Genomic DNA, 14,915 nt, shown 5'->3' with positions numbered 1-14,915 from the left:
TGCATCAACGTGTTTTCCCATCATCTCTCTAATCAAGGCTGATATTGAGGAATGTGAATCTGTGGCCTCTTCTGCTTCGGTGCCACGGCTGCACAATCCAAGCTCCCCTCTCGCCTGGCCTGATGAATCAGACTCTTGGCACATGTTGGAGATCAGTGTTATAACGCACCCTGCGGGCAAGACGGCCTTCTTGTGCATTCCTCCTTTCCATCAGAATTACCTTTTTCGTCTGAGCAGACGTTCCCCTGTGGGCTGAAAGGCCTGTGAAATCAGCCGGAAGGGCCCAGAGAGCTCCGACAATGGGGAAGGGTTGTTAGTTACATGTGCTTTGCAAAAGGTCTCGAGGTGGCCTTGTTTGGTGGCGATACCCAGAGATCTGTTTCCAGTGTCCGAGGCTGCTATTGAGTTTCGCCCCTGTGGTTAATCCCGCTGTTCAGGACCTTGGGAAACAACCGTACCTCCCCACCCTCCTGTCCCACCCCTTCACATATTCCCAGGAAAAACAAGGCATTGCAGAACAATCTCCAATTAAGATGGGTCTTACATACTGTACCATTCAGTCCCCTCTGTCTCAATCTTTCAACCTCCCTCCCTTTCTCTCCCCTCTCAGCTCTCTGTTTGTGTCCTCGGCCAACAAGCCTCGGGGTAGAATTAGCGCTGTCTCCCAGGTCCCAGCCCTGGCACTTTGGGAGGGTTGGGCTTTGGTGAACGGAGATGTCGGGGGGATGGGGGGGGTTTGGAGGTAGATGTGTGTCCTTGGTAAACAGGGCTTTGTGGGATGTGACTGTCTGATCCCCGGGGGCCTCTCCTTTCATTCCTCCTCTCTTCTGATCCCACACCACGGCCGTGTTGTCAGGGCTGCGGTGTCTCTGGGTTCTGGGACCCGCTTGGCCCCGCTGTTACCTCGCGCCTCCCGGACTGCTTCTGCTCTGTCCTCCTGCAGACACAAACACACAGAGAGACGTCCTTGAAGATGTATCTCATTTGTCTTCTGCAGTCAAACTCAGTTTAAAAGATTTATTGAGGAGACTTGCATTAACTTTCCGCAGACTGTCAGATTCAGACAGGGCAGTCATTTTGTATTATGGATCAACTAAACCCTTCAAATGCGACTTTCTCATTGAAAAACAAAAGGGACCTCTCTCCTCTTAATTCCCTTATTTGAGTCCAAATCATGTCTCTCTTTCTCTCCCCTTCTTTAGCTCACTCCGCTTGTCTAAGTCTGTCCCACTTTTAATAACATCTCGGCCTTTAATCAGACAGTTAGGCCATACCAGAGGCCCCGTGTTTCCACTCATTAGTTTCCTCTGTGGCCCCGGGCTGCCTCAGTGGGCTCACCCAGACCAACAGAAGAAGCCCATAATGGTCCCCTAGAGTCTCTTCTCTCGGGAGGCTCTTCCCAAGTTTTTGGGACGAGCTGAATGTAGTCAGGCTGAATCATCAGTCAGTTTTGGCAGACGTGGATGCGAGCTCTGCCATTATCTGTACGTCTATCTCTGAGCCAAATGAAGAGGGAGTATAAATGAGTTGGGGCTTGGCAACTTTTCACCTCCCAGTGAATGTTTCACCTCTTTTTACCCCCATCTCCCTTTACTCCTCTCCCAGAGAGCTTTTCTTTCTATTTTCTCTTGCATACCCCCCCCCCCCCCCCCCCCCCCCACACACTCTTTGCCTCTCATCTTCTTGTTTTGAATGTATCTCCCATCTCTTGTGTGTGTGTCTTTCTCTGTCTCTTTCTGTGTGTCCGTCGCTCTCTCTCTCTTTCTGTGGAGCCAAGGAATGTGTGTGCTGCAGATCCTCTGTCCGTGAGATGTGGGGCGAGTGGCGACAGGTTTGGGGTATAGCATGTGAATCAGCTTCAGCTCACAGGTCAGATTAGACCATCATACCAGAAAAGACTTGCTCTTTTTCTTACACCCCACTGCTCCCTCACCTTGAACGTCTTTATCTCTAATTCTGAGCTTCATTCAGTTCCAGGCATTTGTTCCAATTATCTCTTTTATTTAAGATAAACGTTTCTGATATATTGGATTTATACCACTCCGGTATTGATTGCCGGAGCATTCAGGATTTCTCCCTGTTATCGAATCAGTGCTGGCTTTAGGTTGTTTGCTGTTGACTTTTTATTCGGCTGTGCAGTCTTGTGAAGCGGAGAGGCCAGGCCCCTGCCTCAGTCAGCAGCACCAGTTGTGACCTGTTCTTCCTCTGCGCTCCAGGTCTTTGATGCTCCGCCGCGTTGCTTTTGTCCCTGTTTACCCAATATGACAGGGATATGGGCCAGTCCCACATGCGGGCAGTTGGGGATTTAAGTATTTCCTGCAGAGAGGAGGCCAAAAAGAAGTGCAGGTGCTAACCCCCCCAGAACTCAAACCCCTTTCCCTTCCCTGAGGGCAGCCTGTCAGTGTGTTTATTTTCCCCTGTGTCATCACCGGGGATCCCTCTTGTCCTACAAGCGGATATATGATGCTGTACCTGTGTCTAAGTTTTGTATAACTCCCAAGATGGATAAATAAAGGTGCTGCCTCTCTGCGGTAGATCTCTACTATGGATTCCTCTGAAAGGAAGCATGATGGATAAACTTAGTTAAAAAGACTGGGTGAGGAGCAGAAGCTGTCTAAGAAGACTGTTGTTTTTTCTCGCTTTCACACACTTAAGCCAGGTGTCAGTCAAACATTTCCCAAACATACATGGGTCAACCCCCACACTCCAAGAAAAATAGGAACTTTTCCACTTGAACTCACTGACACTAACCTAATTTATTTTCATAAACTGTCCCTGTGTCTGTATATCAGCTTTCAACGGTGCAGAGTCTGTTTTGTATGCAGGATGTCTCTTCAATTTATAGCTAGTCGATCACGCCTTGAGAATGGCCATGCATCTACTGCATAAGTGCAAAAACAGGAGGGTAACACAAGATCAGATTTGGGATAGGAGGAGGAAATGTGGAACACAGGATTTTTCCCCCCTATAAGTAGTACAGTCTGGAGTTTTGAGAAGGAGAGCAGAGGCGTGAGGGAGTGGGGCTGGCCGCAGATCAACATTGGACCATAGGAGACGGCTCTCAGGCCGATCAGACTTCATTTGACAGGGACTTCCCCTTTGTCAAAGGGCCACTCCGTCTTTTGTCTTGGCGTCTGCTCAGGAAGAAGCGGGACTTGCCTTTCCACACAGCCGGCGCTGCCAGCATTGGGATGACTCTCTGTGATGAGGGATACAAGATATCCTCACAGTGTCTGTCTCCACTGAGGCGGCTTCATGGTGGCGGATGTAAGAGGAAAGCCAAACAGATAAGAAGCAGGAATGATGCCCCTGTGTTTCCTCGTTGAGCCAGATCGATGGGCCAGATAGGCAGCTGTGTGTGTGTTTACACAAGGGCACCCAGTCGGAGCTGTAGTGCCCAAACTGTTACGCCCTCGGGAAGGAAGTAACTGGTTAAAATAAGAAAGAGAAAGAAAGGTGAACACAAAGAAAGAGGGAGTTACAGAATCGGCTCCGGTTTCTCATCATACCGTGTGCCAAGGTGCCTGCGCTTGGCTGTGCATTTTTATAGTGCTGTTGTTATTATTGTAATTATATATCATTATTCCGGCAGAGAGAGAAAGATAGTTTCCACTGATGACATGGGGGCAGCGTGCAGGGCCTGTTGTAACTCGTGGGATGGAGAAACGCTAGTCTGCAAGATGTGGGTTTGATCTGCTTGAATGAGCATGCACACACTGGAGCCTGAAATGCAGAGCGTACAACACATACATAATGTACCGTATGTTCAATCCTAAAGTCAAGATTACAGATTTGTGGTCTGTCAGAATCAAGCTTAAGTTTAAGTTATTGAGAAAGTAGCATGGTTGTTTTTACCAATTTTTAATGTTTACTTTTAAGCACTTTTACACCTGTTTTTGTGTGCAAAGTTTGGTCATGTGTGTAAAAATGGTAAAAATATGTGTGAGTGAAACCCAGAGAGCTGGAGGTGACCTCTGGGGGCTGGTCCAGGGCCACCAGACACCCGCTGGTCCACCCTCTCTCTCTCTGCTCTTCCCTGACCTTTGACCTCAGGGTGAGAAGTGGGCGTGAGCCAGGAGCTGGGAGAGTTTATTATTTCCTGCCTCTTCTCTCCTCCTCCTCCTCTCAGGATACCGTCAGAGAGAGAGAGAGCGAATGCAAGATGAAGACGGTGAGAATGAGTACATCGATAAAGCTTCTGTATCTCATTAGTGAGATCATAGAGGAACAAACATCCCACGAGCATCTCTCACTCACAACTAGTGCTGAAACAACAAAGAATCATTCGACATGATACTTGATTGTCATTCAGGTCATTTATGAAGCAGAAATGCAGAACATTTGCTTGTTCCAAATTTGTTGCTCCTTTTTTTACAGAAAAGTAATCGTCCATTGCAGCCCTTCTACAAACTGTTACCCACTGGCACCAACTTGTCGTTTTTTGTAGCCGTACTGCAGCCTTGAGAGGAGGCTAAACAAATTGACCTGCTTGATTGTCGAGCAGGTGAAACAATGTTTAGGTTGGGTTAGAAACATGTTCAGCTTCACTGATCCCACCCAGACATCATCCCTTTTAATTTGACCCACCCTTCAGCCCAGGTTGGCCCTTCCGCTAACGTCTGCGAGCCACCGAAGCGCCAGTGTGAATATCACAGCTGGACGGCCATTGTCCCTCTGGCCTCAGGCTCAAACCCTGGTAACCAACCAGGAACCTGGGATCAAAGCTTGCCCGGATTACTCTTAGAAAAAGGAGGAGGAGGTGCCGTAGTCGGGTGGGGGGGGGGGTTGAAAAGGATAGAGGAATTCTCCTAATTACGTGCCCTCCAGTGTGTCTGGCCTGCACTTCAGGCTACAGTGAACCTGTGAGGAAGCAACACAGTGTGACAAGAGAGTGATATTAAGAGTGAGGCGACAGTCTCTCCACGGCCACTCCATTAGCGGGAGATCCCAGCGGCCCAGTGGGAGAGAGAGGCAGGGGGGCGAAGAGGCTGGACATTCCAGCCTCCGTGGAGACACTGAAGTGGGTGAGAACCGGGGTCAGGGGAGAGGGTGGGAGGTGGAGATCAATGAGTGTGTAAAGAGGATGTGTCGTGAAGATTAGAAGGATTGTTGTACAGGATTCATTTGGAACCTAATAGATGTTATTACTCCCGCTCAGATCCACCTCTGAAATCCTCCTCCAGCTTCGTTTTTTTCCGTCTCACTTCTTCTTTTGCTCATGCGGATGTTGTCATGTTTCCACGCAGAGCTCTGGTTTGATGTGTTTTTCCTCTCTCCTGTTTGTCGCAGGTTTGCTGAACAGACAAAGGCTTGCGTGCTGGGCAACACGGCTGCTGGCAGGGGTCAAAGTGCACCATGGACAGTGGCCTGAGGGTCCTCCTGTCCACTGTGCTGTGTCTCAGCCAGTCCCTGCTCGTCGGCTGCTCATGTAAGTTGTTGTCCTACTCTTAACTAAAAACAATGGAAGTGGTGTGATCCCCTTTCAAAAATGCTACTATTTGCTTACCACAACATATAATATTTTTATATTAACAATGGAACAAATGATTATGAATAGGTTTCATTTATAGTGATGACAGCACAAAGATAATCAGCAACTGTGAAGCTCTTAACAGCTTTCATCAGTTTCTAGCAGCAACGTAACAGCTGTTTGTAGCCAAAGGGAGGGTAAACGTTGGACTTGCATTCATCAAGGCCATAAACATGACTCTGTCTGTCTGTCTGTCTGCTAGATGTATTAGGGTTGTTTGTTTAGCTTGTTGGGATGTTTCCTGTTACCAAGTGGCCAAAAAACAAATTATTGCAGCTTTAAAGTGATCCTTCTGATCCTTTCTTGGTTCAAACCACTTGCGTTGGATAGCTCTATCCTGTCGTACACTAGAATGCTAAAGAAGCAGAGAGGCTAATAACCATCACAGCAGGCAAAACAAGGGTTTGTGCCTCAAACTTGATCAGGAAAGAGGATGAAGACTAGGGCTCTAACTGACTATTATTTTCATAATCGATTCATCTGCTGATTATTTTCCAGATTAATTGATAAATCTTTTGGTCTATAAAATGTCGATCAAAGTACAATCTTTGAATGTCTTGTTTTGTCAGTCCAAAACCCAAAGATATTCAGTTTAATATTATATGAAACAAAAAAAAAGCAGGACAATCTCCATATTTGAGAGGCTGAAAACAGCATTTTCTGTATTACTTTGATTAATCGAATATCAAAATAGTTTTTTTGCAATACATATCTGCAAGATTATCTGCATGGCTTTGAGGCTTTCATCACTTACCTCAAAGCCATGCAGATAGTTTATTTTGTTTGTCCAGAAGATGTACGTCACTTTGGTTTTCTTTCATCACCTCCATTGTTATTGTTCCGGGTGGAGACAAAAATGTATGAGAACATGTGTTTTGTAATTTGGGCCTATCAAGCAACAACATTCTGAACCTGTTTTTCTCCTCACCAGCTCAATATCCCTCTTTCCGCTCTGAGCCTGTCTCCTTGGTTCAGAGTCAAGGCTCTGTTGCTCGTCTGCGCTGCTTAGTTAGTCCTCCATCAGCTGTGGTTTCCTGGCGCTTCAGAGGCCGTCCCGTGGACCACGACACCCTGCCTGGTGTGGAGCTCAACGATGGCTCCCTCACCATCTCCTCCCTTAAGTCCAGCCATGTTGGCGTCTATCAGTGTGTGGCACGCTTAGCCCATGGACCGGCCATCGCCAGCCGACACGCGCGTGTGGCCATAACAGGTACGGATACAGAGAATTACCCTTCTGTGCATACTCTACTCACTTCAAAGCAGAGGGGTAAAAAAAAGAGAGGAAGTTGCTTTGAGAAAAGGAAGGCCATTTTGTGAGTGTTGAACACTTGGAAAGAATGCCTGTCCTTGGCTGCCTGCTGCTGAGTAGCGGAGGGGAAGGAAGCAGTAGGAGTTTTTTTATTCAGGCACCCTTCCAAATGCATCTCGACCGGCATCCTTAATGAGCCTTGGGCTTTCCTGTGTAGCGTGTTATGTCCCTGCTGGGATGTCGCTTGTGGTTGGACACTACGCTAAGAGGTTGACCCTGATCTGGAACTGTATCAGGCATGAATACAATCACTCGCTGCAACAATAAACAAACCCAGTGATCCAACACAAACAGCTCAACTCAAGGAGCGCTGTTCTCCTTTGTTCTTGACTCTGCTGATAGCTCACATTAAATGTTAAATAATCTGCACAGGAAGTGAGTTTGACTGGAGGAGTGTTCTTTTTCTCTGTTCACTACAGAAATATCAGAATATGAAGATGGCCGACGGCGGTCGTTGTCAGTGCAGGAAGGCAGCTCTGTTCTTATAGAGTGTCCTCTACCGCACAGCGTCCCTCCAGCGCTTCCTAGATTAAGAGCACGAGGGGAGCGGATAGAAGTGTCTACAGGTTCGTTTGAGACCAGCAAATGAAAACATGTTTATTTGTCTTTTGAATAATGCTTTTCACTAAAGGTTGGTAAAATGATGATGTTAATATTGTTTGTATTACTATATTATATATCCAGAAAATGTACTACTCCATAACATTTATTCAAATTACCTTGATTGAAGAAATCAGTAATTTTGTCCCCCTGTTGTTTCCCTGCTCATGATATACTGTAACACAGGGATGTGCACAAACAGTGTCAAATGACAGCTCTGGGTCGCCCTATCTCTGTGTCCCATGTATGCATGCCTATCAAAAAGTAATGCAAGTTTGGATGATATGGCGATTTGATGTGGTCTAACTTTAGCAATTATGGGCAAAGAGGGCAAATGGCCTGTTGCTCGGGCATCTGTAGTCCGGGCTTGTGAACGTCCTTGGTGTTAACACACATAGACTATTTTGATATTGTGAAAGTTCTCTGAGCCATTACTGAAACTGTTGTTTCCTTTTCTTTTCAGATGACTATTTGGTTCTTCCGTCTGGAAACCTCCAGATTATCTCTGTTTCAGACCGGCACCAGGGCATGTATAAATGTGGTGCATTCAACCCTGTTAGCGGGGAAACCGTCATGCAGCCTCACGGTACTAAGCTGTCAGTGAAACGTAAGTCGGATTCATTAAGACTCAGAAGTTTTCATTTCTGTCAGTTCCTCAAAAACACTTGAATTTCAGTGTGACGTGTTCGAGGATTGAAAAATGCTTTGACTTTGTATAAAGTGCTTTCAACTGCTCGGAATTGTAATTGCATAATATAGTTGGCTCAAAGACTAATGTTCTCCTATTTTGCAAATTTCAGTAAAGACTTTATTGAATTTGAAGTAATTTGTCTAGTGGCTGTTTTATATTTGTTCAGCCAGGTTATATAGGAGGCAGAGTCTACTTACAAACAGGTGGCACATTTGGAAACATGAAACTTTGTTGTGTTTTCCTTTAAATGTGTCACCCTTCTGTAGAATCCTAATTGTGGTAACTAATCAGCCTACTGTATATACTGTATGTAATTTAACACAGCTGTACAGTGCTGGAAAAGCTTGAAAATGTTTGATAAGTGTTTGACTTCAAAAAGGTGTAGTAACCAGTTATGGTCTGCTTATGTGTTTAATTTGTTCGTTTAGATTCAGACTCCTCCCCCCCAGTGCGGATAGTTTACCCCACCGCCCCACAGACTGTTTTGGTGCAGCAGTCACAGCTGCTGACCCTGGAGTGTGTCGTGTCTGGTAGTCCTGCACCAGCAGCCAAATGGTTTAAGAACGGTAAGGAGGTGACACCGGGGCCTTCTCACCAACAACACCACAACAACCTGGCCTTTGCTGCGCTGACGAGGAGTGATGAAGGGAGTTACACCTGTGCTGCTGAGACCAAGCAGGGGACTGTGATCAGCGCTAACTATACTGTGAATGTTCTTGGTAAGAAAAACACAAGAAAGGGTGTTGGGGTGTGAGGATTGTTTGCAGCAGCCCCCGTGGTGAAGTTAAACTCCCTCTCCTCCACAGAGCTCGTGTCTATCACGGAGGGCCCGACCAACCAGCTAGTCTCTCCTGGCTCCTCCGCTCGTTTTACCTGCGTAGCTACAGGAAACCCTTCACCTAACATCACCTGGCTGTTCAACGCTGACCCCATCACCCCATCGCGCCACTTTCAGATCTCTGGATCCTCACTTGTGATTACAGATGCGACGCCGCAGGATGAGGGCGTGTTTCAGTGTCTGCTGGACAACGGGGTTGGCTCGGCGCAGTCATGTGGAATCCTTACGATGCAAACAGGTATGTGTCAGTCATCTTAGACTAATTTGTTAATTGGCTTCAATAAGATTGTATTAGTAATACAAATGATTTTAACCCACTGAATGCCTCAAACCCACGAAGTGCTTTTAAAAGGCAGGCAACATATAATAACGTGTCCAATGTGCCTCTTCCCAAGTGTTTCTTTTGGGTTAGGCGTTACTTTAATTGTTGATTAATCCGTTAAATTATTTATTTATTAAACAATTAATCAGTTGAAAACATGTCAGGAAATAGTGAAGGATGCCTCTCACATCCTCAGAGCCAAATGGGAGAGCTTTACATTGCCCAAAGATATTTAAATTACAATGATTTAAAACAGTGGTCCCCAACCACCAGTCCGCGGACCGGTACCGGATACATCTGTCTGTGCGTCTGTGTCTCTTGACACATGTCAAGACGCTCGTCTGTCACGTGATACTTTACTTCAAAAAATTAAGCCCACAAGCAACAATGAGTGGAAAACAAACGTCTTAAAGAGCTTTTTGGAAAAGGGAAAAGACCCAACGAGGAGGCATTTAAAAGACAATATCAGGAGTCCTACTTAAAATACGTGTTTATCGCTACAGGTGATTCTCATGAAAGAAACACATGAACAAGAAGGACATAAACAATTACTGATGGTCACCACATCAACACATGCGAGTGCACTGAGAGTGTCATACTTAGTGACTAACTGTCACTGTCACTAACTGTAAGGCGGAAAACAATGTTTGGCTTTTTTTAGATAAATTAGTTAAAGTGGACAACTTTTAAACTTTTACCATCTTAGTCTTTCCATGTGGGTATTATTGTTGGTGCCACTGTCTCAAAGGCAGTGGCAAAGACTCAAAGTCTAAGTGCTTTTATTGTGAACGGTAAGAACAGAAACAGTGAAGCTGTGCTGACGATGTGGGAGCAATTAGGAATTTGCTGACTAGCCTCCATGTTATTATTTTATTACCTTCATAAATATGGGCGCAACTCAAGCAATATACTCTTCCTTTGTGCTGTAAACTGAGCCTTCATTTTGCCGGGAGATCGCGACCCGGTGGCTGACTGAATTGCATCGTGAAAGTAAGGCTTAAATGGAACCAATCTAAATGCAGATGGTGTCATTGTTCTATAGGCAATACATAGTACAATCAACATTTACATCGTAATGATAAGTTAAAACAAAAAACTTGTTGAGTGCCACTTTAAACGATGGTCAAAATTGTTGTTGATTCATTTTCAAGTCATTCAACCTTCCTGTTCCCAACACCCCCCTTTTAGTTTCCCCTTCAGAACAATCAAAGCAACACCCAGTGCCACATTGCCACCTTATTGTAAGATCATACCTAACCTGACATGAGTTTGTACGCTGACACTGGAGGCCTTGCGGAGCTCAACAGTTTACAGATACAAAAGGGAGCATTTTGAGATGTGCCACTTAATTATAATTGTGAGAAAAATTGTTTCCAGTGTTGGAAAGGGTTAAGGCATCTTACCAGGCAGGATCTCTGTGGGCCTGCGCATACAGTATCCGCAGGGAGTCCTCGCTCTTTGAGTGTGAATGTGTGTGCGTTTCTGAGGGCTGGTAGGAGAGGCTTAGCCAAGGCCGCCCTCCTCCTGAGCCTTGAACTGAGCTTGAGCGTGAGAGTGAGCTTTGTGCACGCCGTCGGGGATAAGCCCCCGGACACTGGAATGTAAGGAGTAGCCGTGGCGGGTTATGACGAGGACCAGACCACCCAGCTGTCAACATCATACACAACTGCCTTTTATTTATTAACACATCACAACGTTCCCCTCGCTCCTCCACCACTCTCCCTCCAGACTCCCCTCTTCTCCCTCCCCAGCCGCTCTACGCAGGGCTCCATTCCTCAGCTTGCCCCTCTATCTGCAGAATGATTACAGCTACATGTGGTACACAGGGAGTACAAATCAGATGGGCTTCACTGCAAAACATCAACAGACTACAGGAAGAATGAGATTTAATATATTTCTGCTGCAGATGTACACAAAACAGAATATGAAACTGATAAGCAGCACGTGCTCGGCAGAGGTAAACTCTGAGGTCAGTTGTTCTTTAGGTACCAGGCTCCTGCAGCTTATCACCTGCCCTTTGCATTCAAAGTAAACAGTATCATTGATGTGAGTGGTCTGTTATCATTAGTAATTCCTCACAGAGAGCAATCTGAAATCTGTTTGGTTTTCTGTTTGGTATCGTTGTTTCCATCACCATGACAACAGCCCGCTTTCATCCGTTAAGTGGGATGAACCACAGGGGCGATGTGGTGTCCTTGTGTCCTCCCGGCTCCAACATGTCAGAGCTAGCAGCCTCGCTATAGTCACAGCCAGTGCTGATTATTTGATCACTTGATTGACAGAAAATGTGGGGTTTTGGACTGAAAATAAGCAGTTTGAATAAAGCACTTTGGACTTTTGTTCACTATTTTCTGACGTTTTCTAAACCAAATGATTAACCGATAAATTAGTAATGAAAAGAATCGTTGCCACCTCCTCACCACATCAGTAAAGAGCTGTTATGACGTCCAAGCAGTCAGTCAGGAATGCAAAACACACATTCACTTGTCCTCCAATAAGCCGAGCTCCGTCCAAACCGAGGCTCTCGTCTCTGCTGGTAATCCTCTGTGATTTACTATCACATTTACTCCCAGGTGCTCATGTCTAATGGACTGACCTTTTTTTCTGGGAAGGACCTGGCAGCGTATCTCGGTCCAGGTGTAGTAGCACTTACCCAAGACATATCACTCCTCTCCATGAGGACAGTGAGGACGGCATGGCCTTAATTGCCTCCTCTTGCATCAGTGTGCCCCGGCTCTGGTTAGGCTATGAGTCAGAGCTGTGGAGAGGGCAGAGGTAGGGAAGGAGCAGGAGAGTGTGTTGGACTGGACGTAGTGCTGGGGTCTGATTCTCTCCGGTATTTTAATGGTTGGCGTGCGGAATGTGCGGCAGCTGGCCGCAATCCCAGGATCAGGTCTAGTGTTACCAGCTCCGGGCCTGTTTGTTTTACAAAGGGAGCCGGTGCCGCACACAAAACAGCCCCAAACTGGACCCAGGACCCAAACCATGCTTCTTTAACCTCCTTACTACCTTGTTTAGGTTTTAATATTCAATTATAGTGCTCTTTGACCTCAGTGGTGTGGCTCAGAGTCGAGCGGTCCCTGCTCTTGCTCTGTGCGCAGTGTCCTCCAAACGTCTGTGAAAAATTCCACCCGGGCTGTGCCAAACCGGTGTCAGCCATAATAAGGCTCCCAGCATGCATGATTCGTCCAGGTGGACCGCTCTGGCTCTGCCGAAGAATTAATGAAAAAAACAAACAAAGCATGATTATGTAGCGCTGCCGAGATCCAGGTTTTTCTTGTTATTTTATGTAGATTAACAGGCTTGTTCCAAATGTAAAACTTTCCAGCACTAGTTGTCCTCTGTGGACATGAAGGGCCACCTCGGTTAGTCACTGACTGAGCAACTGTGTTACCTTTGCTTCAGCTTTTATTACTTTGGGCTTTCTCCAGTGACGGGTGTCCAAAACTCAGCACAACTTAGATCCAGGTTCTTAATCAGGAAACTAAATATTCACAATGTAAAAAGGCGTACACCGGTTAATAGAAAATATATTAATGTTATGCAGGAGATACTGTAAGTAAAATATAATGAGTTTTTTTCAAATCTTACTAATCTTTGACTCCCTCCCTGACAGATCCACAGCTGGGATCCACTGCAGGTGTGCTGCTGGAGACTTCACCATCGCTCCACCCCATGCAGAGCGACGAGGGCCACGAACGCTTGCTGGACGAAGACGAAGGCGACGCGGTCAACCTGCCGGCTGACAGGAGTAGTGACCGTCCCACTCCAGAGGCGCCGATCATCATCAGCCCGCCTCAAACCCACAAGCCTGATATTTACGACCTGGAGTGGAGGGCGGGGCGTAATGGAGGGAGTCAAATCAACGCTTATTTTGTCAAATACCGCAAGGTAAGGGGAAAAATACAGGCTTCCATGTTTCACTTCTTTCATGCCGTTGTCTTAAACACAGTATTCAGTTTTACCACAAACACATGACATTTCCCTGAAGTGTTTTGCCTAAACCAACTAAGAATGGGGGAATGTAATTTGTACGAATGTAAAATCCAGTGTTTGCTTCAGTAATGATAAGCTCACTCTGACTATAAAACTGCAGCGATACTAGTTAAGACTTTGCTGGCAGCAGGACTCGGTTCTGAACGTTGGAAATTGTGACAGAAATCTCACAGGGATTGGTTCCCTTTCAATACTCAGGCTCGGAAAGAGACTGAACTGAGGAGGATTATTGTAGACCGACACGTGATTTTGTTTTTCCCTCTGTCATTTTTAGTCATGTGTTTGTGTTTGTCTGTGTGTGTGTGGCCGTCTGTCTGTGTCTCTGCGTGTGTCAGGTCGATGAAATGGGAACAGTGGTGGGGAGCTGGCACACAGTTCGTGTCCCTGGCAGTGAGAAGACCCTGCGGCTGTCAGAGCTGGAGTCCTCCAGTCTCTATGAAGTGCTGATGGTGGCTAGAAGTTCAGCAGGCGAGGGCCAGCCAGCCATGCTCACCTTCCGCACCGGCAAAGGTCAGTCCGCTCTAAACAAAAAAAACACTTAAACACCGTTTAAAACAACTGTTAATAGAAATGTACCTTCAACTCTTGTGGTGTTTTGGGAATACCTGATTACTAGAAGACTCCACTTCACCACTTTTCCAACATGGCTACAATAGAAAGAGGAACATTTTCAGCTGCCTAAAACATCAACAGTAAAAGTCAGGTTTTGGTGTCAGCTCCTCTGAGTTAAAGAGCATCTGGTTGTTTCTGAACTCCAGTTTTTGCACCGACATTAAACAGACATTCAGGAAGAAGTTTATCGGAGATTAAGCAGAAACATGCATCTCTTTCTCCAGCGATGGCTCACGAAAACGGATAAATATGCAAAGCATATTGCGTTTATAGAAGTGCTTGTTATTTATGGAAGAACAATAAAGTATTTTCAACCAAGCTAACTTTTGGATCAAGCACCTGCCAAAATGATATTATCTCTTTGGACTGAGGGATGTGAATAACTGAAGTAGAAGCAGATGAGACGGGTTGAGGATAAATAAATAAAAAGATAAAATAATGACACTTATTACTAAATAGCTGCTGGACTATTATTATATACAGCCATATACTGTCTGAGAATGGATTGGTAATTTAAATGTCCACCGCATAATCCAATTATAATCCTAAATACAATCATAATGACCATAATCGTAATAAATTACTTTCAAGTTATTTGTGTTTTTGAGACCAATAGAAACAAGAACAACCTCAAGTGTTCCTAAACCTAACAATAATGCAATACCACAGAAGGGTTGACAAAATGTTCCCTGGTCAGAAATATGTAAAATACTGCCAGAAACCACACATATGATTGTATCCCAAGGGTGGTTCTCTGACAAAATCGTCCTGGACCAAAACCAAAATGCCAACCAGACTCTTATGTCCAGATGCAATGCCAGAACAACGGCACCTCCCTAAGAAATATTTGACTTATCCTCAATAAGGTCAAATTGTTTTTGTCTAAATTGTATTTACTCATAACTGTTCTGTAAAATGTATCTCCCTACATGACGCTTGTTTTGGTGGAGAAATACTAAATCTAAATACATGTTTTTGCCTACAAACCGTAAAAAAAGATGGAAATAAAATCTAAAT

At 45.5% G+C, this 14,915-nt stretch overlaps 1 protein-coding gene across 1 annotated transcript in view; it reads left to right on the top strand.

Annotated features, from left to right (window-relative positions):
- The window catches only part of cdon (cell adhesion associated, oncogene regulated), a 33,986-nt gene that overhangs the window by 7,798 nt on the left and 11,273 nt on the right, over positions 1–14,915 (top strand). The window contains exons 2-9 of the mRNA XM_029447261.1: positions 5,290–5,428; positions 6,462–6,740; positions 7,259–7,405; positions 7,903–8,046; positions 8,559–8,849; positions 8,937–9,206; positions 12,907–13,181; positions 13,622–13,796. Coding sequence (XP_029303121.1) covers positions 5,356–5,428; positions 6,462–6,740; positions 7,259–7,405; positions 7,903–8,046; positions 8,559–8,849; positions 8,937–9,206; positions 12,907–13,181; positions 13,622–13,796 — 1,654 coding nt within the window. The 5' untranslated portion in view covers positions 5,290–5,355. The remainder of the gene's footprint in view (positions 1–5,289; positions 5,429–6,461; positions 6,741–7,258; positions 7,406–7,902; positions 8,047–8,558; positions 8,850–8,936; positions 9,207–12,906; positions 13,182–13,621; positions 13,797–14,915) is intronic.

The sequence above is a fragment of the Cottoperca gobio genome, chromosome 13 (assembly GCF_900634415.1).
Source record: "Cottoperca gobio chromosome 13, fCotGob3.1, whole genome shotgun sequence".
Taxonomy (NCBI): domain Eukaryota; kingdom Metazoa; phylum Chordata; class Actinopteri; order Perciformes; family Bovichtidae; genus Cottoperca; species Cottoperca gobio.
This window is presented reverse-complemented; position numbering and strand designations above follow the sequence as displayed.